This window comes from Channa argus, chromosome 23 (genome assembly GCF_033026475.1).
Source record: "Channa argus isolate prfri chromosome 23, Channa argus male v1.0, whole genome shotgun sequence".
NCBI lineage: Eukaryota > Metazoa > Chordata > Actinopteri > Anabantiformes > Channidae > Channa > Channa argus.
Genome location: NC_090219.1, coordinates 7,898,499 through 7,924,535, shown reverse-complemented (window position 1 = coordinate 7,924,535; position 26,037 = coordinate 7,898,499). Strand labels below are relative to the sequence as shown.

General features: G+C 37.8%; 2 protein-coding genes across 6 annotated transcripts in view; one reads left to right on the top strand and one right to left on the bottom strand.

Annotated features, from left to right (window-relative positions):
* Nucleotides 1-8,480, top strand: part of LOC137108683 (protein FAM184A-like) — a 44,268-nt gene extending 35,788 nt beyond the window's left edge. For 3 of the 5 annotated variants that reach the window (XM_067493573.1, XM_067493574.1, XM_067493572.1), the window contains 2 exons: nt 1,323-1,699; nt 4,153-8,480. In XM_067493573.1, coding sequence (XP_067349674.1) covers nt 1,323-1,699; nt 4,153-4,267 — 492 coding nt within the window. In that variant the 3' untranslated portion in view covers nt 4,268-8,480. The remainder of the gene's footprint in view (nt 1-1,322; nt 1,700-4,152) is intronic. The other 2 variants (XM_067493576.1, XM_067493577.1) reach the window with 2 other exon arrangements.
* Nucleotides 8,481-10,097: 1,617 nt separating this feature from the next.
* On the bottom strand, nt 10,098-16,264 carry pln1 (phospholamban 1). The gene is made up of 2 exons (XM_067493819.1): nt 16,105-16,264; nt 10,098-11,966 (listed from the first exon to the last, which is right to left on the bottom strand). Exon 2 carries the CDS (start codon nt 11,733-11,735, stop codon nt 11,574-11,576), a length of 162 nt encoding a protein of 53 aa, XP_067349920.1. The 5' UTR covers nt 11,736-11,966; nt 16,105-16,264; the 3' UTR covers nt 10,098-11,573.
* Nucleotides 16,265-26,037: the final 9,773 nt, after the last annotated feature.

The window sequence follows — 26,037 nt, the reverse complement described above, 5'->3', positions numbered from 1 at the left end:
CAGCTATTCTTTCATTACAGTTACCAAATAATGTTATTGCACGTAATAAGGACAGCTGGCACAGGAATATCTATGCAGTATATTTGTCTGTATTATAATGAAATTGATCTGCAGCAGAGCTACAATTATTCAGTGAGGAGAAAGGACTCAGTAGCTGATTTGTAATCCTTTGTTCGTTTACTTGAATGCTTAATGTCACTTAATTTATTATTCCTACCTTAAACTTAGCCTGTTGTTTGAGCAGTGTGGATCTCTAAAGCACAAAATCCCCCCACTCTTCCTGAAAACATGCTGCATGTGTGAATATTACACACAGTTTCAAAACGGATCTCTTTATATAATGCTTCTCATCATCATCATTCTTATGTGTACACAGCTGTCGTTCCTACGCTTTGTTCCCTGGAGCCGTTCAGAAATAATAATGCTTGATTTCAGCATCATAACATTAGTCCCCCCCACCCCCCCACCCCACCCACCTCCACCCCTCTGCTCCTCATCATCATGCCTGTGGTTCTTATTGTGGGGCCTTTCTGTTAGATAATGTATACATCTCCGATTCTCTCAGTTACCCAGCTAAGCTTGCATGTGTGGGATTAGGACATTTCTCCTCCTAGTGATAGTTTTAAAAACCCTACTGTGGGAGAAATCCAGAACAGCTCCTTAGAGGGACATGAGAGGCTCCTTTAGTCAGAAAGCCACCTTCACATTTCAAGAGAACTCAGTCTCACTTGAAATATTGCCTCCCTAGTCCTCAAAAACAATTTGCTAATAGAAGTAAAATATGAAGCTACAAGAAAAAACTCTTTTGGTGTGTCTGCAAAAAACTGTTGAGATTTTTAAGTCCTTCCCACTCATATATTTCCACATTTCAGCCAATGGATTGCAATGAATTTTTAGACCAACATTTTTGGTCCTTAGAGCAAGAATACTGATTTGTTGATCATGACTTTTAATCGTGCCTACTGCAGGTCAAAATTGGACCAAAGTTGTGCTTTTTGTGTGTTAGCATACCGTTGTGACCATGTTAGCATGCTGAAGGGGACCTAGTCATGCTTCACAGAGCTGCTAATGAGAAACAATACAGAGTATATAGTCCACATCTGCACTATAGTCAATATTCTTGACTTAATGCTGTTGTTGCCGACTCTCCTCAATTTAAAAATAAAATTCTGTTTAGAACAGTTTCTATCACTGTATCACTGATGATAACAGCTGCCTATCTTCTCAGTACTCTGTTGACACAGTTACAGTTTACTAAAAAGTACATACTTGTAATCTAGAATTACCTTCTCCCAACCCTGCCTTTCTATGTGTGTCAATAGTTAAAAACAAGCAGCCAATCAGATCAGCGCTTCGCCAGCTTTCCTAGCCAGTCAGCTCACCGATTCCTCAGCCCTCCCACCATGAGTCATGAAGGAGAGGAAGAGGAGGGACGGGAGGTGGAGGAGGTAGGACCAGGAGGCCGCTTTGCACCTCCTCACTCCCCACTCCAGAGGTCCCTCCCCCGATTTAAGAAAGCCCTGCCACTGTTCAGCTCTCTTCCTCCTTTACCTCTTCCTCAGCATCCTCCTCTTCCTCAGCATCCTCCTCCTCTTTTTCCTCATCCTTCACATCATCCCATACCGAGCCTTGCTCTTCCTCATGCTCCTCATCCTCAAGAAGCCCTGGTGCACCATCAGGGCCTACAAAGCTTTAGGAGGTGAGAACTATTGTGACTTACTTCCACCACTGCCAGTTCACTTTCACTTCACCTAATTCAGGGAGTGAATTAGGTGATGTTTGCTGCCCCCACTGTCTTCATCTTTATTAATCTCACTATTTTATAGTTTCCCTTCCTTTTTTTGACAAATTGGCCCACTGTAAAAAAAAATATCATTATGACTCATCTTGTTCACGCTGTTTAGTACATATAATACTAAAATATTGCTTTTTAGCAGCTTGGCCCACACTGCAAAATGTATTACATCCAAAATTACTAGTTGTTTTTTTCATCTGTGACAATGAAAAATTAAGTTGATCACATTTGGACGCTAAAACTGGTGCTGTGGCTATGAGCATGGAGTTGCATGAGAAATTAAACACTAGGGACAAAAATCCATATCACCTCATAGCCTGCATGGCAATGATTTGATCTGTATGTGGAGGAAGGAAGAGAGGCAGCATCACAGCTGGACACATCCCTTACTTTGAGAATGTCAAACCTAGCTGGTGGAGATAAGTCAGCTGTCGGTCTTCAACAAATACAATTACCATAATAATAGTGTTGATTTTACCCACTCATGAAATGAGAGAGAAACAACTTCTTGGTGCCATCTGGGATTTAAAGGCCTTAATTTTGTTCATGAAATTTTAATTTAAGCCTCGGCCAATACTGAGTAGCAAATAGATCTGTTAATTCAACAGCGTGCTACAGTCTTCTTCCATTAATTCAAGGTCAACTGAGAAAAATGATGAAGATATAATTCCTTTTTGATCCATTATGCTTTAACATCACATTTGCCCATTACCTACCAAGGAGCAATCACAGACAGAGACTTCTTTTAAATATTTTACAAATTCTCAATCCCATCCCCTGACCGCTTTCCTCATAAAAATGAACCAACCGTGAAACTTTGGACTCACAAATCAGTCTCCGTGGGACTTGAAACTCTGAGTGAAGCCTGTAAAAAGACCGATTTTAAAGCGCTGCACAAATCTGCAGCGATGAAACTTCCACACTGTTATGCTTTTATTCCACTAAAAAAAAAAAAAAAAACAGTGGGCAAACAGTGTGAGAGAAGTTAGAGTGCTGTTTGCTACAAAGGCTGATTAGAAAACACTGGGAGCTCTGTCACAAGAGGGAGTGAACTGCAAAACAGCTGAACCATATAGTTAGATAGAAACATGAATGATAATTAAGGTGGAGTTTAAAACCAGAAAACACTTTGCTCGGTGCTCTTTACATTTGTCATTTTTATGGGTGCTTTGGTTTTTCACACTTTCTTTAAGCGTTTCTCTTTTGTTTTTCTTGCAGTTTCCATCTCTAAAGCAGTAAATTGAATTTAAAACCTCATATAGAGCAGAATTGGTGCTTGAAGGAACAGCTCTTTATACAATTACATCAGCAGACAATGAAATTTGTGACATCAGACAACTTCATGTACTGTATGCTGTGGTTCTCAGTTCAGAACATGCTCACCCTGACCTTTAAACATAACTCAACTCTATCCCCAAAATAGGAAATAGAAAATAGAAAACTTGATCTTGATGATTCATTTTTGACCTTTGAGAAACAGAAGTTTGACTTTTTGCTGCTGCCCCACAGCAAGAAGGTCTTGGGTGGGGGTCAATGTTGTATAAAAAAAACTAGCATGTGCAGAGCATCCCTGACTCAGGGTTCCCATAGGTGGAAGAGACAAAAACAGTTTGAGGCTGTCAGGTTTAGTTTCAGCATGTTTATGTTCTTAACATTTTGCAAACATTTCTTTGTTTCTTATAATGGAGTAAAAAGGCTGTAGTGTAAATCCAACTGTCCAAAAAAACACCTTAGGCTTAAGCCTGAGACTTTGGACAATTGCAAGTGTGTGCGTGGTTGTGTGTGTGTTTGGGTGTGTGCATGTGAGGGACCTGTCTCTGCTGTTCAGTACCCCCCAGTGCTCAATGTGAGCAGGAAAAGGCCCATGCCTCTGCACAGGATTAGTGGGAATTTAAAAAAAAACATGGATGGCAGTGAAATGTGGGCAATATAGCTCAGTTGGACTTCCTCCTTGCACATGTTGAACAATTTCTGCCTGAGCTTTGAAACCCCAATTTGCTCCTTGTGTGTCTGGATGGCGGGGGGAAACAATCTAAGTTGCTTTGGATGAAAGTATCTGTTAAATAAATGCACTTAAAATGTACAACAATGTCAATTTCCCACTCAAGCAACATAGATTTATGCATGGAGTAAAGCTTCCACATCACCTGTACCTTACTAGATCACACTGATTGAACATTGGCAATGCTACTGCACAGAATCACATCATGCATGGAAAGTTCACTTGTACTGTAGATAAGGCTTATCTGTTTACATATCTCTAGGTTTGTAATTCTGCTTGAGCATCTCTCTCTCACTCTCTCTGTTTCCACTTCTTATCATTTTAAGAGATATTATGTTTTTCTTCTCTCTCTCAGCCTTCCTGAGGCCAACGCTGTGACACCATCAGAGCCCAGGGAGATGGAGGTGGGGAAAAGCAAAGAATACATTGCAAAAGAAGAGGAGCTGTACGCTCAGTATTTCTCCTTCTGACTGGCAAAAAAAAAATCCCAATTCTGTCAAAAAAAATTAAGTAATGGGACAGAGATCTAAAGTTGGACAGTTGGCAGCATTTATTTTAAATACATATTGTTAACACGAATTTGCAGTACTGGGACTCCAGTGTGATTAAAACCTTAGGGCTTCCATGAAAGGTGAGACATTTGCACAGTGTGGCTTGTCAGTGCATCATCATGAGTGTGCATGAGTAGTGTGAAACACGACTATACTGTAATTTGAATCATCATTCGATTGTTAAATACCATCTGAAATATTGCAACCATTTGTGTGAGCTCTTAAGCTACGCCAAGCATTGAAAGAGGTAAGGTGAGAAATGTAATCCAAACATACTTGACACACTTGAATTGGACTTTTTTCTTTGCAGGAAATCTCACATCAGAGTCCCCACAGGGATTAGATTTTTAGAAGGAAGGGGAAGAAAACGTATGCGCAGCTACTATAAAGTAGTTGCTTTGATTTACTCTGCTGTTACTGAAGAAATATCAGCTTACTGATTACTGATTGTAATGGTAGACCAACATTTAGTCTCTTCATTAAACATAACTATATTATAAAACCTTTCAAATCAAACATCAAATGTACAGTAAGTCTGCATTGATAGTTAGGATTAGGAGATGGTAGACATGTTGTAGTATCAAAGGGTAATTTGATGCATTGATACTTCATGGTTGTGGCTGTCTTACTAGTGCAAATGCTATTCTCTAATCCAATTGTTCCAGTTTGAGGGGACGCTCTCCTTGAATTTTACCTCCTAAAAAACTAGTTTGGCCACATTGTACCACAACTAAATTATAGCAATGTTCAGTATCTCCGCTGTGTCTCTCACATCCATGAAATAATTTCCATCATGATTGTTCGGTGCATCAAAGTGGTGCACTGTAGATTATCATGTTTTTAGCTCTACGTGAGCTGCGTTTTTTTCTTTACTCATCAACATGTGTCTTATTTGTCATGTGACTGAAGGTGCTTTCACATTTCAGCAAGGACTAACCAGGATTTTTGCCTTGATACTCACCTTTACTCTGTCGTGCTGTGGGCTCATGGAGTATAAATGTGTGTATGTCATTCAGACATGTATTTGCAGATAGCGGATGGACCTAGCCATTAACTTTTTTTTTTCCTTTTCTATAGTATGATAAACCACACTTAACGACACCAGCAAAAAAAGACTAACTTTAGCTTGCTGTCCCAGTGCTTCGATTGTGTACATAGACTAAATGTTTAAAAGTCATTTTCAAATCTCTGAGCTAGCTGAGCGATGCTTGATTCATCATTCCAGATGTCTCATCAGTCTCAGGAGGGGAAACATCAAGATGTACTGAATCAAGCACCGCTCAGATTTTTCTTATTCCAGTATTTATAATCTAACAAGCTACTGTTTTTCTACGGTCTGTTTGTGATGCCTGTAGACCAGAGCCATACGGTACAGCGGAGCTCTGTCATCAACGTGTTTACGTTGATTGACTCCTAGGACCTTTTTTAATGCCAAGGAGGGTTTTGTGAAACGCTTAACTTCATTACAAGCTCCTGGAGGGCATGTTGGTGACTGACCTCTGTTGATACCCGTCTCTGCCTGTGTAGCAGACCTTAGAGCATGTGAAAACAGAAACACTATCATAATGCTGCTGTCACTCACTTGAAATCATATCTCCATTTTTTTGGTGTGTTGTCTGTTTTTTTTTAACTTGAATTGAAAGTTTACATAGTTCGTGTGTTGCGTAATTCTCATGACCTGGAAGTCCATTCAGAAACAGTTGTACAGTTTCCAAAATGCATGGTCGTCATCAGCCTGGAAGAGGCTCTTTCTTACTTTTTCAGATGTAGTTTTAGAGACAAGAGGTCTGAGAGTTAATATGCTCTCACGTTGACTCCACCCAAGGCCATTCAAAAAGACAAACTCATTCCGTTACATTACACCATCAGTTGTCTTCCATAACAGACCCACTTGAGCTTCCGGAAGTGTTTGTACTTGTTTGCATTCATGGATGAGACAATATTATGTGCATGTATAAATATGATTCAGTTTAATACAGTCCCACAATGAATCAACAGCTCTATCACAAAGTCTCAACAAATAGGGGCTGTGTCCCTGTTTTTCTTTAAGTCTGTTTAGATATTTGATAGAAAAAAACTATCAAAATGATATACTATAGTAAAATTCTTAATTTAAAAGAAAATTATAATAAAAAGACTAAGATCTGTTACTTTTGCATTGTTGTTTTGTCAGAACCTTGTCATACAGTATATGACAAAACTAGCTTTTACTTGCTTTATAGAAAAACACAAAAAACTGACTTCAGCACAATAGAATCTGCACGACCTAGTTAAATTTATAAAAACTTCCTTTATGACATGTATGGGCTTCAAAATGTGAAAAAAGCATGTAAGAAGGAACATACCAGTCAAAATATAAAACAAATGGCAGCAGCAAGTTAGCTTGGCATAAAATGGGGGAAACAGTGAGTGGTATCAAGGTCCTCATCTGAATATCAGCAAAAATCAATGATGGGTTTTTTCAAAATGTTCAACTATTCCTTTAACATGCTTGCTGTCCTGAACTTTGAGGACAGAGATAAGGTGCTAATATTAACCGAAATCACTTAAAACAGGATTTTTTTGCCTTTACTTACTTATTAGGTTGCGTCAGGAAAAAATAAATATAAACGCAAAAATACCTTATGGAGGGAAACCAAAAGTATTTACCGCTCCCACACCTATTTTTGCAGTCCTACATGTCATAATACTGCATTTACTGAGTATGACTATGGGTCAGCAGTACACATGTTTGCATTGTGGGTAATTCCTGGAACCATCTTAGTGTTTCTTTCTGTCTGCTGGATTAGAGTCTGTGTCTGAAAGATTATATGTAATTGGAGTGTGCAGATGCTAGTGTGTGGAAACTGGTCTTCTCATCCGAATGCAGAGAAGATGGCAATCCTTCATATGTTTCCTACAGTGAGTGTAACTGTTGGTCAACATGAAGATTGAAACACTTCCTGAAGCCATGTTGAGACAGGACCTCTTGATTTCAGTCATATGGGGAAGGACTACAAATGAGCCATCATATAAAGACATCAGACATCAGTTTAATCTTATTAATGATATAATATATATCATGGCATCATTATTACCAACTTCCCCTTATACATGAATGCACCGTCATGAATAGTCATGAAAAATGTACATTTATCCATTCACCAGTTCTTACACAGCATAAATAATAGTTTATTTTTACACATTGAATTGCAATGCCAAAAATCCCAGCAAAGAAGATGGACAAGGAAACACAGGTGACTGTATCCTCTCTGGGTTAGCAGGCCTGACACTGAACCACTGCTGGTTCATTCCTCCACGCACACTGTGAAGATTAGACTTATTCAGAAAACGTGGATGAATGTTTTAGCCTATTTTAGTTTTTTAAATACATTTTCTCACAATGGCATCAGATTTTACTGCTGTTTCTTTGTATTTTCCCAATTATCAAGTTATACATTTAACTCACAACACTATTTGATGTTAAAATAGTTTGAAAGATCCAACACAAAAGTGACACTTTGTAAAAAGCACATCCTGGACTACTACCCTTTAGGACTGTGACCTCTGGGGTTCCTGGTCATGTCCCTTGGTTCTGTTTACCTTTGACAGCAGTAAAAGCAAGCATGATGTTTACTGTGTTGAATCTTCAAATTATTGCAGAATCTTCATTGGCAAAGGGAGATTTCTCAGTTGTTCAAATGTTCAGAGCACTTTAAGGACTTGCTCTTGTTGGTGAGATTGTTTGAAACGTTGTGTTTGAAATATCAAAAATGCATATTTATTTACTTGCCTGTTTATTTTTTCAAACTTTTAAATATTTGTTCCCATTGACGCACATTTTATTCTTTTATGTACAGTTTGGTTACTTACATATTTTCTTAGAGGCATGGATTTATACTGTATTTCCTGCAGCTTATCAGACCGGGTTTAAAGGACAATATCAGTCAGTTAAAGACTTTCCTTGGAGCCATCCTCATTAGCTGGCATTGCTATCTAAAAACATTTGTCCTTCACTTCTCCTGAACTTCTTTAAAGTGTTTTTAAAATGTAACATTTCAAAATGAACAGACATTCCAGGCATTTCCAACACTGACATCAGCCAGCCATCAATCAGACATAAAAACTGCAACTTATTAAACAATTGTTCACCTGTTGTTGTTTTTTTTTTTTTTTTAATGTGACAGTATATTGGGGCTCATTTTCTGTTACTTTGAGCTCAGTTTTTTCCATAACGACAGAAAAAACTTAAAGATTATTGCATCTTTACATTTTCAGACCTAAACTGCATAAGAGTTTTGCAGTTTGTATTTTAAACTGAGCTCAAAGTGATTTGATGTTTGTGACTTATCATTTAAAGATGTCTGTCTTGTCTTTTTTGAAGTACAACTATAAAACTATTATAACAATATTTATTTATATTTATAAAATTTCTGTTGTATGTCATGGAACAGTAAAATTATGATTGTGAGATAAAGCCTACTGTTGTTCATCAGTGTGACTGAGTGAGAGAGATAAAGAGACTGAGGAATTACTGTGTGGCTCCCATAACAGGACTAATAAGCAATTCCTATCCTGGCGTCCAGTTATTTTTTGGTTTGTTTTCTGCCACTGTTGGCAGGTTTATAAAAAAGCTGAGACTCCAGAAACGTTCAGATGCCCTGGTGAAAGCCACAAATAAAACTGATACTAAAATCAGTAAGATTGTGAAGATCTGAGCTAAAGGCCACAGTCTGCTCACTGTGTTGGGCTTGCCCTTAAAATACACTCATATCTAAGTTATATAATTGTAAAAAAAAAAAAAAAAAAAAAAAAAAAACAAGTAAACACAAAATTACCTGGTAAAGAATAAATAACCTTTTAAAATCAATTAACTAACTTAGGAAAATGGAAAAAAATAAATACCCGTCTCACCCTGTTAAGATTTGCCGGGTTGCTAAGTAGAAAAGATATCAGTGAGCTCTGTGATTGGTTGTACATATAACCAATCATACTTCATCCTTTATGGCGAATTCTTGAAAATTATTAAAGTTTTTTTAGGAACAAATACAAAGTAGGAATCTAATTGTTAACATGTTGGTGAGACCGTTTTCACGACTGAACATAAAGTACAAAACGTTCAATTGTGGAGAATTTAGGGTTTTGGTTTTTTTTTTTGGCTGACTGTCTTTTCGGCAAATGTTCTCAAATCGAGGCCATAAGTTGGTAAGTTGCCGTTAATCAGTTAGTGTTAGTTAGCTAAGCAAATATTGTTTTCAATAGTCCTTTTTTATAGTAAAATAAGACGCATATGTGGTCTCATTTATGTTTTGGGCCTTTCTAGAAGCACAAACAATAATTTAGCTGTTCTGTAACGTTAACGTCTTTTGGTTTTTTGTTTCTTTTTCCATTGACAAACGCTCCACTAAGCGTTAAGGTACAGAGCAGCCGCTAACGTCGGGTCCTGTTTAGCTGCGGTGTTTGTCAGAGACACCGTTGACCGTGACGGGGAATGGACGTGCTTCAAGTCCCGGGCTGTTCACCAAAGTATCAGGTGGGAAATGCAGACGAATTTTAGGAAATGTTGGTCAAATGTGCGCTGTACACCTCAACGAAAAGCTAACAACAGCTAACATAGAATCGTATGTTCCATTGTGGAAGTTTTGAGTCCTGATGTAAAAAAAAAAAAAAAAAGAAAGAAAGAAAAATAATGGGATGGTCTTCTTTAGTTTCTAAAATCCAGAACAATATGAGATAATAACATGAAATTAAAAACAAATCCAAACTTGCATCAAGGAAAAAACATTTATTGTCATGCAATTTTTTTGTTGTTTTTTGTTAAGTGGTACATTCTTTAAAACTTACATCAAAGAAAAATCATTTCTGAGCCTAAATGTAAATATATTTTTTTAATATATATTTTTACAAGATAAAACACTGACACCATTGACAATTGTAATTTTATATATCTCATTCTTGCGGACTTGTCAGTCTGCTTCAGAATTAGGAATCAGACTTTACAGTTTACACTACTGCTGCAACACTTGTGGTGTAATTGATAAAAATATCATACTGTAGTCAATAACATCATTGGTCAGTAAAAAGTTTAAAATAAATAGAAATGAGCATTCACAGAAACTGTTCTTAAGTGAAATAACACCATGCAAAGTGATTTTTTTTCACTGATAAACTGACAAACTGCATATACAGTATATCTTAGACTGTGTGGCGGATGCTTGTTTAAAGCTCTCTGTTTACACTGAGCACGTTTCATAACACATGAACATTGATTTCTTAATGCTACTTCTTAATATAAAGCAAGAATGAATCCTACTGAATATGTTGTCTGACATGAATTAAGTGCAATTTTATTGGCTCATCAGGCAGCCATAACTACAGTCAGCCCACTTGACAATTGTTAAAAAAAATAATAAATATGTCATGCCCTACATATTCAAAAGGTTACTTAATTGTGACTTTTCTGCTTCCATTTGCCCTTAATAATAATCTTAAATAATACATTGTGCAATAGTTCGGAAATCAGGAATAATTTGTTGTACACTGACACACAGGAAGTCAGGCACATTATATAATTATCCCTGTGGGGTCATAGTTAAGTTCTCAACATTAATTTTGAGGGTGTTGAATTATTCCTAGCATGTTTTGTCCTGATGTTTGAGGTGATTGAAGAAGGGCAATAGTCAAATCCCACAATGGACTTTGTTTATAATAAAAGTTAAACAAACATTATTTCTTGATGTTGCAGTACTAAATACATTGCACATATTATTATTATCCTTAAGCAGGAGACATTGTCATACAGTATGTCTTGAACTAAGGGAGTAAGTCTTTGTAAATCTACTTAAATCCACACATTGTAATGTAGGAGTATCAATCTGAATGAGCAGCAAGCAGATACACATGCACAGAATATCAGTGAAGAATAAAACAGTTAAGTCGGGTCACTTTTGATCATTCCCTTGGGAAGAAGAAGCTGATCCCTGATCAGCTCTCATAGAAACACAAGCCCTGAACTCAGCCACAGCCATGTAATGAGAGAGTTTGGCCATTACTATTTTCACATGAAGTCAAATGACCTCCACACTTATTGATTATGGCTGTTGTCAAACAGGGTAGGGCTGATCAGTGGGGATGATATTATTGCTTTCATCAGAATCTGATCTGTTTTTATCTGTAAAGCCCATAAATCAGCCAAAACCCTCTTCTCCTGTACAGCTGGGCCAAACTCTCTCTGGCTCTGCTGCTCTCAGCTGCTCAGCAGGACAATGATGTAAATAAGAAGCAGACAGATAAGGATGAGGGTGAAATTGACGAACAGCTCCTGCAGGTTCCTCTTTGCTTGTGGATTCACCTCGATTTGAGACGCTCGGCGGATTGCCGACTTGGTCATGTGCTGAACGCGCTCCATGGAGACAGCGGAGGGGTTAGATTTTGATTGGCTGGATTTGAAGAGAGGAGAAAATTGGGTCTGTTTGTGACAGAGCAGGTCAGGCTGGCGTGAAGAGGGGAAATCTGGGAATTAATCTGCCCTTTGGTTGACTGGAGATAAATGTTCAAGGCAGCCTGGCCTGAATGGTACAGGTTCAGTCCTGCTTACACAATAAGCTCTTTTCTTCTTTTCTCTTCTCGTCTCTTCTCTCTACAATGACAAAATGAAAAGTTTCTTAAAGGCATAGTTCAGTGTTTGGTTCAGTCTCACTACCCACTAAATTCAAAAAGCATCCACACACTCCTCTGGGTAATCATTCTTTTTATAAAAGCTGTGTGACCTTTCTGCATCACGGTACATGGCGTGACAATAAAGAGCTGCTTACAGGTGCCAGCTGAGGTCTGATGATGTGTTAAGCCTAACTAGTAAAAGTGGCAACAATGTGAATGACAAAGTGTTTGTGCACAGAGAAGTGGAGCAATTAAGCAACAGAACAGTAAAACGAGCATGTTTTTGTCAGAAAGTTACCTCTGCATTCATATCATACTGTGGATAAAATGCGAATGAGTTGAGAAAGCAGCTCACAAACAGCAATCGAGCAGAAATGATAAATCTGACTTATAGTGTCATCCAGACTCTCTACACTGCTAAATGCCGTTTGTCACCTGACCTCGGACTGTCCTCAGATGTGACAAGGTGACCGTGCTTTTGCATTAGTGACTCCCACAAACTAAAGTTCTTACTACTTGTACACTAGCTCTGCCAAGTTCTCCTCTATTTTTAACAAGATTAAAAGTCTTGCCAATGATCCCTGTTGTTCATTACATTGTTCATTACATCTTGTAAAACTACATGTGGAAAGGTCTGAATTCCTAGAGCCCTGAACTCTGAGGATGGTATTTCAGGCACCAGATACCCAGTGTGCAAACCTTAAGTTCATCCTGAGGGTGGCAGTAAAGGACATTGTCCGTTTTCCATTTGCTGTTTTGTTATTTTTTTCCCTGGCTTGATACAAAACTAAACTTTCTAACTGTAGTCTTCATTTTCCGGTTGTTTTTTTGGTGCTACAGCATGCGATCAGTACAGATGACATGACTTTCCTTCTGATGCCTTCTAAAGACATTTCAACAAACCTATTTTTATCGTTCCACTTTATTTCTTCCACGCTTAATCTGTCTCTGAGTCACCCATTATCACTTGACATGTTAACACCCTTACAAACACACACACACACACACACACAAACGTACACGCACGCTCGCACTTCCTCATGCCCCATGTAGTACTCAAATACTAAGATAAGATATTTTGCATTTAACTTCTAAGCCCTGAAGACCTACAGTAAAACTGCATTATTTATTTCTAGCACTAGTAGGCTGTGACAAGAGCCTGATAAAGCAACTGAATGACACACGTCCAGCATCATCACGCAGTCAGCTTAAGTTAAAAACTAGCTAGTGAATAGCTGAGCATTTAGCAGCAAAAGAGTTATTTATATATATATATATATATATATATATATATATATATATATATATATATATATATATATATATATATTCCTAGCAACGTAAAAGGAGTGGAAATATTACACTTTGAAATAAAATACATCTCAAAATGAATGGGGCAACTGTTCGTAAACATGTTCACCTACATATTTCAAAGTTGTGCTTTCAGCTCATTGTAATGTCCTCAAGTGGCCGAAAGGATAATTCAGCTTTAATATTTACATCGTAAAACAAACAGGGATTTTTTTTTTTTTGTCGTTAATCTATTGAGAATGTGTTTTACTGAACTTGTTTCCTCAATGTCTTCGGACTTTTTAATGAAAGTTCAGTTAAAGACTTGTAAGTTGAATAAATGTAAACTAATTTGCTTGTAGAAATGAGAAGAAGCAGTGTTTTGAAAGAAAACGCTGCAGGCTTAGGCTTTCTGCTCTGCAGGCAGAGATTTTTTTTCCTTGTCTAATGGTCCCTGTGATAGATTGGCAGTCTGTCCTTTGTCTCTCCCAGTGACGGCTCTGATCAGCTCAGCCTGTCCCTTGCGACCCTTAACAGGATAAGTAGTGAAGATAATGGATGACTGGATCTAGTTGCCATTAGAGTTACTTCAGCGTAAGGGACATCAGCATTGGCTTCTCCATTCAGCTGTGCTGGCTTGAACAAATTACTAAAGTCTTTAGGCCTCTGTGCAGCTTTGAGTCCTGAATCATTCAGCCCCACTAGGTCGGAAGCCTTGTACTAAATCCTGTTTTTCTCTCATTTGTCTTTTATTTCTCCCATTTGGTGAGAGACGTACTGTAAACTAGTAAATTGGGACTGTCAACACGTGAGTGACTGGTGCTCCACACAATCCTCTACTTGTCTATACCCATTATCCATGTCATTATGTGCTGACTGCCAATCAGTTGACACCAGGACGCACTGCCATTCTTCTCTGTGAGTAAGTAATCTCATATTCACGTAGAAAATGTGTTGTTGACAGTAAATACGCTCAGACACAGAAGCTTTCCTCCATCTAATGACATTTAAGAGTCTGTGAGTCTGTGGCACACACAGCACTTTCTTCTTTTCTGTCTGTCTGAACTTCTCACAGACACAGCCATCGCGATGCGAGAGGCACACAATAATTGCCTGATCTATGTCATATCATTTCCACAAAAAATATTTTAGTAGACGCAGGAACTGGACGGTCGGGCAAGTTAAGGGCTCACTGTGTCAGGTGAAATGAATAATGCATGAAGCAGAACTTATACAATAATTGTGTTTACTTAAGTCAGTGCCCCAGCATAGTTTCCAGGGTCCATAAGAGCCCACTGGATAACATCTTCACCGTGTTGTCTTTTTTCTTGTCATTGTCAGGACAGTTTTGGCCCATCAAACTTTATTTTTAATGTCATTGGTTTAGTTTACCTGTGTGATGCAACGTTAAAGAACCGTTAAAGAACAGATGACTCCTTTGTTCTGTTGAAAGGACCATGTTTAACCTTTATGAACACAATCAGCTGTTGTTAGCCATTGTTGCCAAGAGCTAAATGCTTTCACTGTGACCACATACAGGGTGGGACATGTTGATGTGTAGTTTGAAATGAAACTTACTGAATCTTGTCATTTTAGAAGGAAAATCTGGAATGTGTCAATCATAAAAACTGTGTTACATTTAGTAAACTTAACATGTGTGTGTATGTGCTGTGTGTGTGTGTGTGCGCTTGTGTGTGTGTAAGACTTTTAGATGCCAGTCATTCCATGGGTGTGAGTTTTATCAGAGTGTGTCAGCGCCTGCAGCTGTTGAAATAAAGCTAAACTATGATGCACAGGTACATCCAAGCAATGACATATTCTTATATGATTACACAAAAAAAAGGTTAAGACTTATGTAACAATTCACTTGAATTCACTGCATATTTATATAGCTACAGCCTTCTGCAAGTTCTGGCACCATAGCTACTGGACCCATGGCTCTTACAAAATAAATAATAGTAAAAACCTTTGACAGCTATCGAGGTAAATGTGGGGTAGACATATGCATGAGTTTAATGATGCTGACCTATTATTTTAACTAGGGCATGGTTAGTGGCACCCACCCACTGGTAGCAGCTGTTGGATGCCAGAACTAACGTATACTTGCTCCCAAAAAGTTACATTTTTATGTGTTTAGAGGTCATCGTGTCTAATAGTAAGCAGCAATGTGATAGACACACAACATTCCCTCCCGTTTCCCACGTTTAGGTTCACGTACAGTGATTCTACAAAACAAGTTATATTGCACATTATGTGTTTATATCAGAGGTGGAAAATATGAAATGGACCACGTTGAATTTAAATCAAGGCCATTCATTTGTTAGAACATGCTGCTGTAACCTTTAGCTGTGATTTGGCTCCTTGGTGCTCTAAAATAAAATCATGTTTATGATGGGAATGGAAGAAGTGGACACGAATCACTATTCCTCAGGGACGTTCAGTCCAGTTTCCATTCCCCTACTTGCCCTTCTCCTCGCTGTTGTTTACTGTATGTGAACATTTTTTTTTTTTAACATTTATACAGCAGTCCTTTGTATTGTAACATAAAGCATAGCCTCCTCCTATTCCCATGGTGACATATATATTCTGTAAATGTGCAACTTTTGCAAAACCAGTTAACCAGTTACAAATCACGTTACTACCGACTAGTATTCAGTAAGTCTCTGACCGACATGAACCTCCATAGCTCTGTGGTGGTGCCATAAGAAACCTGTTATTATAAGCATTTTTGTCTTCTATACATGTGTTGTAATTATTATAGTCCCACACACTGTTCTACAGTGAAATTAGAAAACAAGGATGGTCATGTGGAAGATGAGGGTTCTTACCTTTCAGATGAGAACAGAGCTGGTTGGAGTGTGAGAGAAATGTCAGATATGTGGTGCCCTCCACGGCTGTAAACACAACATGAGGGAGAGAGAGAGCAGCAGAGAGAGTGTGAGAGGCAGGGACATCCCAGAAGAGATTTTAAGAGAGCAGGAATACCAAGGTCGAACTAGGTCTGGTGAATTATATGTGCAGCAGCCAGCATCTAGCAAGGCTCTTCAGTGTAGTTCACATGTCCGTGTTACACCACGTTTATTTTGCCCAGCTAGTAAAATCAAGCTGTTCGAAAAGCAGTAAAACCACATTTGAATTCATCCTTTAAAGTTGTATTTGTATCAACAGAAATAAAAACCATATATCCCAGTATCAGATCAGGTAGAGTTGTTTCAAATATGATCTAATGTGGTTGGAACAAAAACATAAACCATAAAGATCTTGGAGGGTGGGGAGCAAATACTGCAAACAAATGCTAAGTGCTCTAGCAGAAACAAGTGTATCATAATGTTTTGTTTGACCATAAGACAAACACTTATGCATTACTACCACCCAGTACCTTTGGTGCTGTGGGGGAACGTCTTTAATTTAATGGATGGGTCACCGTGTTTAAAGTCCGTGTCCTTTGTTAAATACATCTATGACATGATAGCTTGGAAGGGCCAATTCACCGGAACAGAGCTAGCTTGCAGTTTGGCCCACAATCAAACATCCCCGGTGAACGACTCTATTGTCTTCATTATCCTGGCACCTTGATCGACACTTGGCACAAAAGTGGTGCTTGTGAACAGCTGAAGGCAACTCTAAATATACAGTTTGGCCATGAGCACAGCAGTGAGCAGACTGGGAATCGAGACTTTCGGGCTCTGGACACAGTTGAAAAAATAATTCCCCAAATAACATTGTTATCTGCAATATATGTCGCATATCATCATAAAAAACAAACATCCCCAAATCTTTTAATTTTAATTAAGAATGAGAGTTGATATTTACTGTAAAACAACCACCTTCATGAAAACTAATCTTCTTATCCCATCATGTGGAGCACACTGTGCTCCAAATATTACCAAGTGAAATCATTGTAAATATAGATATACTAATTCTGAGTCTTTGCAAAATATGTTTGGTTCTGGACAGCATCATCCACTTGGGGGAAATCAAAAGAGACGGGGGAAAAAAAGTCCGGAAAAGTAAAAATAACCACTGTGCTGTGGCCCAGAAAGCTTTGCATCTGCCTTTATAAGGAGAATCTGCATGTAAACAGGCGATCAGTCACGTAGTCTGCAGTCGGCTTTGTTGCGATTGCCTCTCACTGCTGCTCGACTGTCGATACGCACTTCAGACATTCTGAGAACATGAGCAAGCAGACAGTTCTTTCACCTTGTGAAAAATGTTTTTTCCAGAGATAAGATGGACCTTTGAAAGCTGATAGTAAAGAAAACAGAGCAGTGCTCGCTTGCAGTGCGTTATGAACATGAACATGCATTTTATGAATTGTGAATTAAAACTAATGTCTTATAAGCAGAGCTATCTTTGTCTAAAAGACCTAAACTTTGACATTCATAAAAAATATTTTGCACCAGAACGTTAAAGGTGGTCTTTTGAAACTAAGCATGGTGGGTATGGTACTGATTCAAGACATGCAGTGCAGTAGTAGGAAATGTTAGGGAAACAAAAACCCTGACACTTTCTCCTGGGTCACCACGAGGTTCACATTTGTGGTTTTCAGTCGACATCTTTATTTGCCCAGGACTTTTTACTTGTCTCAGTGATCCATTTTTAGTTTTTTTCTTTCTTTTTTCTTCTTTTTCATAAAAACAGTGCTTTTATTCCAAGCTGAAAATAATTAGAGTATAAAAACGTTCCACTACAGAAAAGTTTTTTTCCTTTTTTTATTCTGAGGAACAGTTCAGCTGCGCAGCCTTAAATGGTGAAATACCACTCTTCTCTGAAAACTAGGAAAAGAGAAATATACTGAGAGAGAGAAACAACTTGACCGATGCAGAAAACCACACCAGGCAAGAGAAAGCACGCAGGACTTCTGCTGCCAGTCACACTAGAGAGAGATGTGTTTGCTGTTGTGCAGAGAGGTTAGAACAGAGCACATACTTGAAAACCAGAAACTTTGAACTGACTGTACATATTCACATTTCTGACTTTCTCATGAAACTCGTTATGCATGTTGACAGAATGCTGAGGATTACATGTATCTGTGATTACTTGTTAATACCTGACCTTTCTCCCCGGAGACTCTTCATTAAATGTCTACAGAATTTCAAAATCAAATCTACGTAGCAGAGTTCTAAATTCAAGGTGTTAAACTCTTTGTATTTTAGATTCTTCTGTTTCCAGATTCCACTCTGCCTAATGACCAAATAGCTGTTACACATCTGTGTTTTTGGGCCCATCGAGCATGCGCACTAGCAAACTCCTTGAGACCCGCCTCTCTCCTCGTTGCACGTAATACATAATACATACATAATTGGGGATACAATAAAATAATTCTGTTGGAATCATTTGTAGGAATTAATCAAACTCTCATGATCAAAATAGTTATATAGTTATGTCCTTTGCATAATTTTGTGTCACATGATAAGCACAGACGTTGCAGCACTGCCATTGGCCACTATACCGAAATTGCCTCACTTTCCAGCACCAATCCTTGGGACTTGCTCTTCATGTTTCTAGTTTATATGCTAAGCTGAACTAATTGTCACAGTAGTTACTCCGAAATCAACACAGACATTCTTGTAAATTGATTGACACAAGTCATATTGGAGTTGGAAGTCTGCACAAAGTTCTGGGTGGGTTTATCTTAGGCTACGTAGGAAATTATCACAGCCTCTCATTGACCCTCTCAGTTATGTAGACAGGAAAAATAATGTGTGTTTTAGTCTTGTTGCACTTGTCACAATAATCTCAGGAACACTTTGGACATAAATGCACAATAACTCTACACTACATTGTAAACAAACCTGACACGAGTTTCTCTAGATGTCAGTTGCTACTTAACAGAAGGAAGTATTGAGGAAACATGTACTAACAGTGGCCCCTGTCCTTAGTGCTCTTCTTTCTTTTTTCGACCTACAAAAAGCTGCATTGTTACATGTGAATTCATTTCGATATTTTGTTCATTTGCTGATATAATTGCCTTGATGATTTACAGTTTATTTCTTTAAGATAGACAGGGACAAAGAGAAATAGATGCATTGATACATATATGTGAGAGAGGAGACAATGGGCATTTTAGGGGTGAAGTGAGATGGAGGGAGGGTTTGCCCCATCAGCTGTGTTTACTCTGAAAGAGTTAGTGCTTTTCTTGGCAGCTTCACACACATTCCCTCTTTCTGTTTCTCCCTCTCTGTTCTCCAGATATAGCCAGCTATGTGGAGGAGCCTACAACTAGCTTTTCCCTAGAGGCCTCTGTTTAAGAGCAGGGTTTATCTGATATGAGCTTTTGAAGCACAGTACCAACCCGACACAACAGTTCATCCCAAACCAATTTGAATAAAAATTAAAGCATTTCTGAAAAGAATATTAAAAAGATTCAATACATAAAAATCAAATTTAGAAACTCATTTGGTGTAAAACTTCTTAGAGGCCATATTGGACATGTTTAATGAACACTTAGCATAAAATATAAGTATTTTAAGTATATTTTATAATCCAGTTAATGTAGCTGACCGTATATCTTGCCTAATTCAGAATTTAGATCTTGGATAATAGATCATTAATCCATCACTGTTACAAAAACAGACCCCGATGCTTCTGACACAGCCATGGTGGCTTCAGTATGCACACTAATGCACTGAACCTAATGTGATTACAAACAAACTGAAATTGAAACACAGACCACACACACCTTAATCTGATGATCTCATTTTAATGAGTAATTTGGATTGTTAATATCAGCAATTGAGACCTATGGAGAATGCCGTTATTAAATCAGCGGGAGCTGTGAGGGGTCTGTTTGTTGGAGTGGAAAGGCAAAAGACTCATCACATTTTCAGCTCTCAGTTTATTTACATGCAACTGATTACTCACATTTCAGTCAATCAAGGGGATTCCGCCGCAGCTATGACTTACTGTAATAGGTTCGGACATGAAGAAACTATTTAAAATAATTTTGAAAACCTGCTTCTTGTTGTTGCATTCTTGTGAGTAGAGATTCTCTTTTCTCACTGTGGGGCTTTGCTTTTCTTTCTTTCTTATCACATTAGTCTGCTGGAGTGTGGATTTATGACATGAGCTGTTACATAGTCTTTCCCTGATCTGAACTACATGGATTTCACATTTGGGTAGATATTGTTGGGATTGCAGAATCATTCAGTACTGCTGTAGTTGTCTAGTGATAGGCCTTCCCAGTAGAACAATCATCGAAAATGCAAAATGTTAATCTGCATCACTAGTTGTCTAAACCTCCATATGTGTTGCGAGAAGTCTTCGTCTAAAATTGACTTATTGGTTTAAAGACATTTTGAATGTTGGAATATTTGTGACCCAAAATGCTATATAGTATATATTTTACTTACATAAATGGTTCTTTATGGCAAACTAAGAGTTCTTAATCCCACAAATCTTTCCATCCAACTAGCTGGAGTGCCTAATGAGCATAACACTAAATCCTTCCCAGCTGCTGAGATGCTGCTCTGCTCAGAAGTGGCTAAAAAGTTTCATCCTCAGGGTCAAAAGTCCCAGATAAACCCAAAGGAAGTCTCCCCAGCTACTGAACACAGTGCCGGCTTTATTATTAACACTTAAAATCTAGAGCTAATATCAGAAATGTGGCCCACCCAGTCTGATTCCTCCACCAGTCACATCTCCTAAAACAATCCACAAGCCCAGCAAAGCTCATCTGCACAGCTCAAACAAGCCCAACCTGCTAAATATGAAATGCCACAAATCCAACAGACACAATAGTTGGCGTCCTCTTTCATTTCAAATCCAACACACCTGATGCAGGTCCTAAAATTAGTCAAATGCCTTCTAACCCCGTTCTGTAAAGTACCACAGTAGCCAAAAGTAACAACAGCAGTCCACTGTTGTAAGACAGTGCAGTCCCATACGCCATGTGTAATTTTATTTACTTTTTTTAGAAAAACCACATAAAACAAATGCCAGGCCTCCTGAAATAAAACCACACAAATCCACAGCACCTGATGTATGTTGTCCTGTCACAGCTCCAAAATAATAACTCAAATCCAGCACATCAGAAGGATGGCACCCCCACCCGAATACCCAAACCCCCAGCAACAATCACTCAAATTCAGAATGCCCCGGGACACTCAGTCTCTAAAAATAAATCCAGTGCACTGGATTTTTGGACACTCCTGTCATACCTCCGAAAAAAGAAACCCAATGCAGCTGGCACCTATCTGCCATGAGATCAGAGTTACAACTGATATAAGCATCATATTTTTTTCAGAAAATTTACATCCAAAAGTCCAGTGGTGGTAAATGAGCAATGTTTTAACCAAATCAAAATCAACATTTATGACTTCAACCTTACAGAGATATAGATGTAAACCTAAGAGATTGTTTATTTTATCTTCGCCATGTGGAATAATGTTTGACTCTGGAGAATTATCTGTACTGTGAACCAAGAGATATTAGAGGTTGAAATCTCGTTCCACTGCTAGAAGCTTTAGTCTCCACTACTGGACTGATGAAAAAAAGAATTTCCCACCTGACTTTGGACAAGACATTCCTATCACTAGCTGTCATTAGCGCACAGTGGGCATTCTTTCCATTGATGCAGTATTGTGTCATCACATCAAGTCTATAAAAAGATTCTCACAAAGGATGTCTGGTTGTCTGATGGAGGGCCAACATAAACTTCAGCATCTGAATGAACTGGAGAACTTTACTATCTAGCTGAGGAGCCCTTCTGCAGAATATTCAATTCTCTCTTGTTAAAGAACAAACACTCTTCTCATCGCAGCAAACTGCTGATCCAAGAGTGAGAGACATTTGGTTTTAAACTGGCTATTTTTATTTAGTGATTGGATACAGTTTTTTTTATCATTCTGATATGATGATGAGGTCATCTGAAGCACTCTGATTGGCAGTTCAGGTAAACATAGAGGATTCTGATTGAAACATCTAAAGGGCTCGTGTCGTGTCTTTGGTCTGATGTACAGACAAGTTGGATGGGAGCAGTGGAAAAATAACTGCTCTATTTATAAAGGCCCATTTAACAGAAGAGGGTCATCTGTGTCCCTCACAGGAACTCAGACTCCTGCTACCATGAACTCACTACAGCACAACCTCAGACTGGGACTCATCACTGTCTCTTTCCACCTTTTTATGTAATGTCGAGCTGAGGTGCCATAAATCAAATGTTAAACTTCTCAAGCTTTTAGGCTTGTAAAACTAGCATACACCAAACTGAGACCTCCCATACTTCTATCACGCACTTTAGATTCTGTATGAGACCAGTAGTTCCTGTTCCTAACTCCTGTAAAAATGTAATAAACTGTGTGGCCTGCTAGCTCCTATTTGTGTTTTTAAATGAATTCCAAAAATACTATACCTCATAACAATGATGCACTGATTTAACTAATAATACGGATGTTTTCAAAAGAATATAAGGGGTAAATATTTTAAATCTTAATGTAAAATTAGTTTTATTTTAATATAATCTAGTAGCTATTATTTCTAAAGTTAGTATAATATGTGTCATAAATATAAAAGTAAAATAAAAGTCATAAATAAAAGTATACAAAATCTGGGGCAAACGTATATGAATTCTGTCTATTGTCCAGTTTTATTTGTTTTGTTTTATTAGTATTTAAATATATAATATGTTTTCTAAATATAAACAAACGGAAATATGCATGGTTAGACTAGAAGAAGTAGGTGAACCACAAAGAAAGAAGCTATGAGTCTGTAATTTCCACAATTGAAAGTAAATTATGAAACATAGAAAGTATAGTCTCCCCTTCTCTCCTCTCAGTTTATTCCATTTTGTCATTTACTGCATGTGAAACATAACATACTAACTAGACACAGAATTGGACATTATTGAAACTAATGCAAGTTAAGTTAAAAAGTTGTTGTTATTGTTGGAACTACTGTTCCTGAACATGTAATGTAATGGTGTCATCCTGTGGACAACTGCAGGTATTACACATAAAGTAATACTATTGATTTTCACTTTGTAGAGTACTGTGTCAGGGGTGAAGTGTAGCCTGATTATTTTATTATGTATATATTACGAGACAGACTATTTATACTGCTTCAGCCTATGTGTAGTCACCTGTAAACCATCTCTCAAGACCCAAATTACATAATCTTCTACAGAGATGACATATGGAGCAACACTCTGTACAGTACACTCTGTGTTTTATTAAATAAAGTAGTTTTAATGAATCAGTTAGATTATTTATAAAATGCCAAAAGCCTTTTAAACCAAAAGTCAAATTTCGACTCAAATATACGTCATACGACTCAGAAAGTTGTTTTTTTGATAATGCTTTTTTTTACATTCATTAAAATGAGGAAGCAATTCTTCAACATTGAGCGTAATCATAAGCAGGAAATACTAATAAGCAGTAAGTGCTAAAGTGTTTTTTATGTCCATGAAATTGCTGCAACATCCTTTCTAAGAAACACCAACATAAAGTGTACAAAATTGTGAAATCAAAATTGTGTCTGCCAAATGTTTAAGTCTAAATGTCAATTTCTTTTTGATTTAGTTGATCAAAACAAATGGTTCTCAAACATCAGCAAGCAGGAACGTGTGTGCACAACTGACTGACAGCAGGATCTAGTCTCATGCTGCACAACGTGATGCAGAAGGAACATAACACTATTTTTTTTTTTTTTTTTTTTTTTTTTTTTGTATTTTTGGTTTCGCTATACTATATGTTAGTGACACTTGTCCAAGCATTAAGTATTATAACAAGCAGGGGTGCTGGCAGGATTATATTTGATATCACGCACATACTACTTAACTAGTGAGTGAGCGAGCAAAAGAGAGCTTGATTTGGGGGTTTTAGCACATTAGCGATTCAACACCACTATAAAACTCCGAATATCCTACTGCATGCATTCCAGAAACCAACCAAGCCTTAAGAAACAACCACAGCCACCTGCATAATAGGCTAAAATATTATACAATATATTGATTAATTCCAGAGTTTCTTTGGAAAGTTCTGTTTCACCAAGTGAAGCAAAGGCCCATGACCAACCAATGTGGGGCCATCACTGAGCATCTGATCTCATGGTTTATGTGGTGTGTCCTGCATCGTTGGCATTAGTCTGACCCCAGTTGGTGGCTTTTCAGCTGATAGTACACCTTGATAAAAACACTCTGATTTGGAATAAAACTAGCTTTAAATCATCTCTGCTAGGCAAGAATACTGTGAAAATGATAAGCAAATGCTTTGTTGTTTACAGTTTGTTGCATATCCGCAGCCCTAGATCTTACACTTTTGCTTTTTGTTTGGTCCGGACGAAGACAGTTTGAGGTTACCCAACATTCTTTGTTGCTGCTAGTTCTTTGATCTTGGCTCAGTGTGTCTCTGTCTAATATTACGGTATGTTAGCATGGCATAGCATGCTCAGATGCTTTACTGTAGCATACCCATGGGCACACATACATACAAACAAACTCACAGATTAAGTAGGAACAAATTCACCATACTAAAACCAAAACCGAAAAAGAAACAAGTTGCTGAAGGATGTGAAATGTGAAATTTAATAGATACCAGAGTGACCTTTGTATCAGATATTCACATACACTATCAGAGAGAGTTTATCCTTCTCCAGTTCTGAAGCTACAGTGTAAACCGCAAAAGAGAAGTGAGGCTTTAGTGCCTACTTCATATATATTACTGTTTTAACTGTACATCCAAATTACAGTGTTTACTTTTAAGAATTCATGCTTTTTGCAAGAAGGATTTCTGTTTTTTTGTATTAACAGTTTTGTTAATGCTATATTTGAGTTGTAAAACTGAAACAAAATGGCTCATTATTCTAGTGGAGTTCTTTCTTGAGAGTTTACATGTGTGGGCTGCATGATGCCTACTCTTTTAATTCCAGAGTTTCATTTAGTCTTTGCGCTCAATACCAGTGACATCACTGTTGCACCAACACCTTTGTCCTTTCTCAGTACTAATACACAAGTTTACATCTGTTCATACACTTCTTCTCCTCTAATCTCTGAGTCATCTTTATAAATCACTAAATGCTTCAGTGAATGCAAATTGCTTCTTTAGACAGAGGTGTTAAGCAACAAAAGCATAATTACTCAACTTTAAGGTACTTTTACTTTCTCATTTCATATGATCAACAGCTATTGGCTTGTCCCTTCAGGGGTCACCCAATCACAAATGTTCTGCATGTTGATTTGGCATGTATTTTTACATTTGGTGTGTATTTTTACATCCCTCCCATTTCTTTGTCTGGGCTCGGGACCAGCACCAAGGTTGGGTGGAGCATCCCAACCCAATGCTCTACCACTAAGCCCCCTTTCTGTTGCATCTCAGAAGTAAATATTGTACTTTTTACTCTGCTACAGAGTATAGTTTTAGTATTAGTATTTAGTATTAGTTGCTAATTACTTGCAGATGCAGATGTAGAATCTTATAAAAATTTAAGCAACAGATAAAGGACATTTTATTCTGGATTAATCACCTTGCAGGACACAAAGTAAATTAAATCAGCTTCACCTTTACCATCTGCTGTTCTTGATTCACATCAAGTTGCTAATAGAGCTTAGATCTTTGACATGTCTTTTTTTATTATTTTCTGTATTTTTCACCTTTGAATATTTGTTGAACAAAACTGGACAAGATTTGCACATTAATGTTATCAACAGCCTCAAATCTTTTTTCAAATCCTTTCATTTTTAGAATATATTGTTTTCTAACTGGATTGCTTGAAGTTTTCTACAGTTGCAATTAAACAGCTACTATAATATTCATGAGAGTAAGACT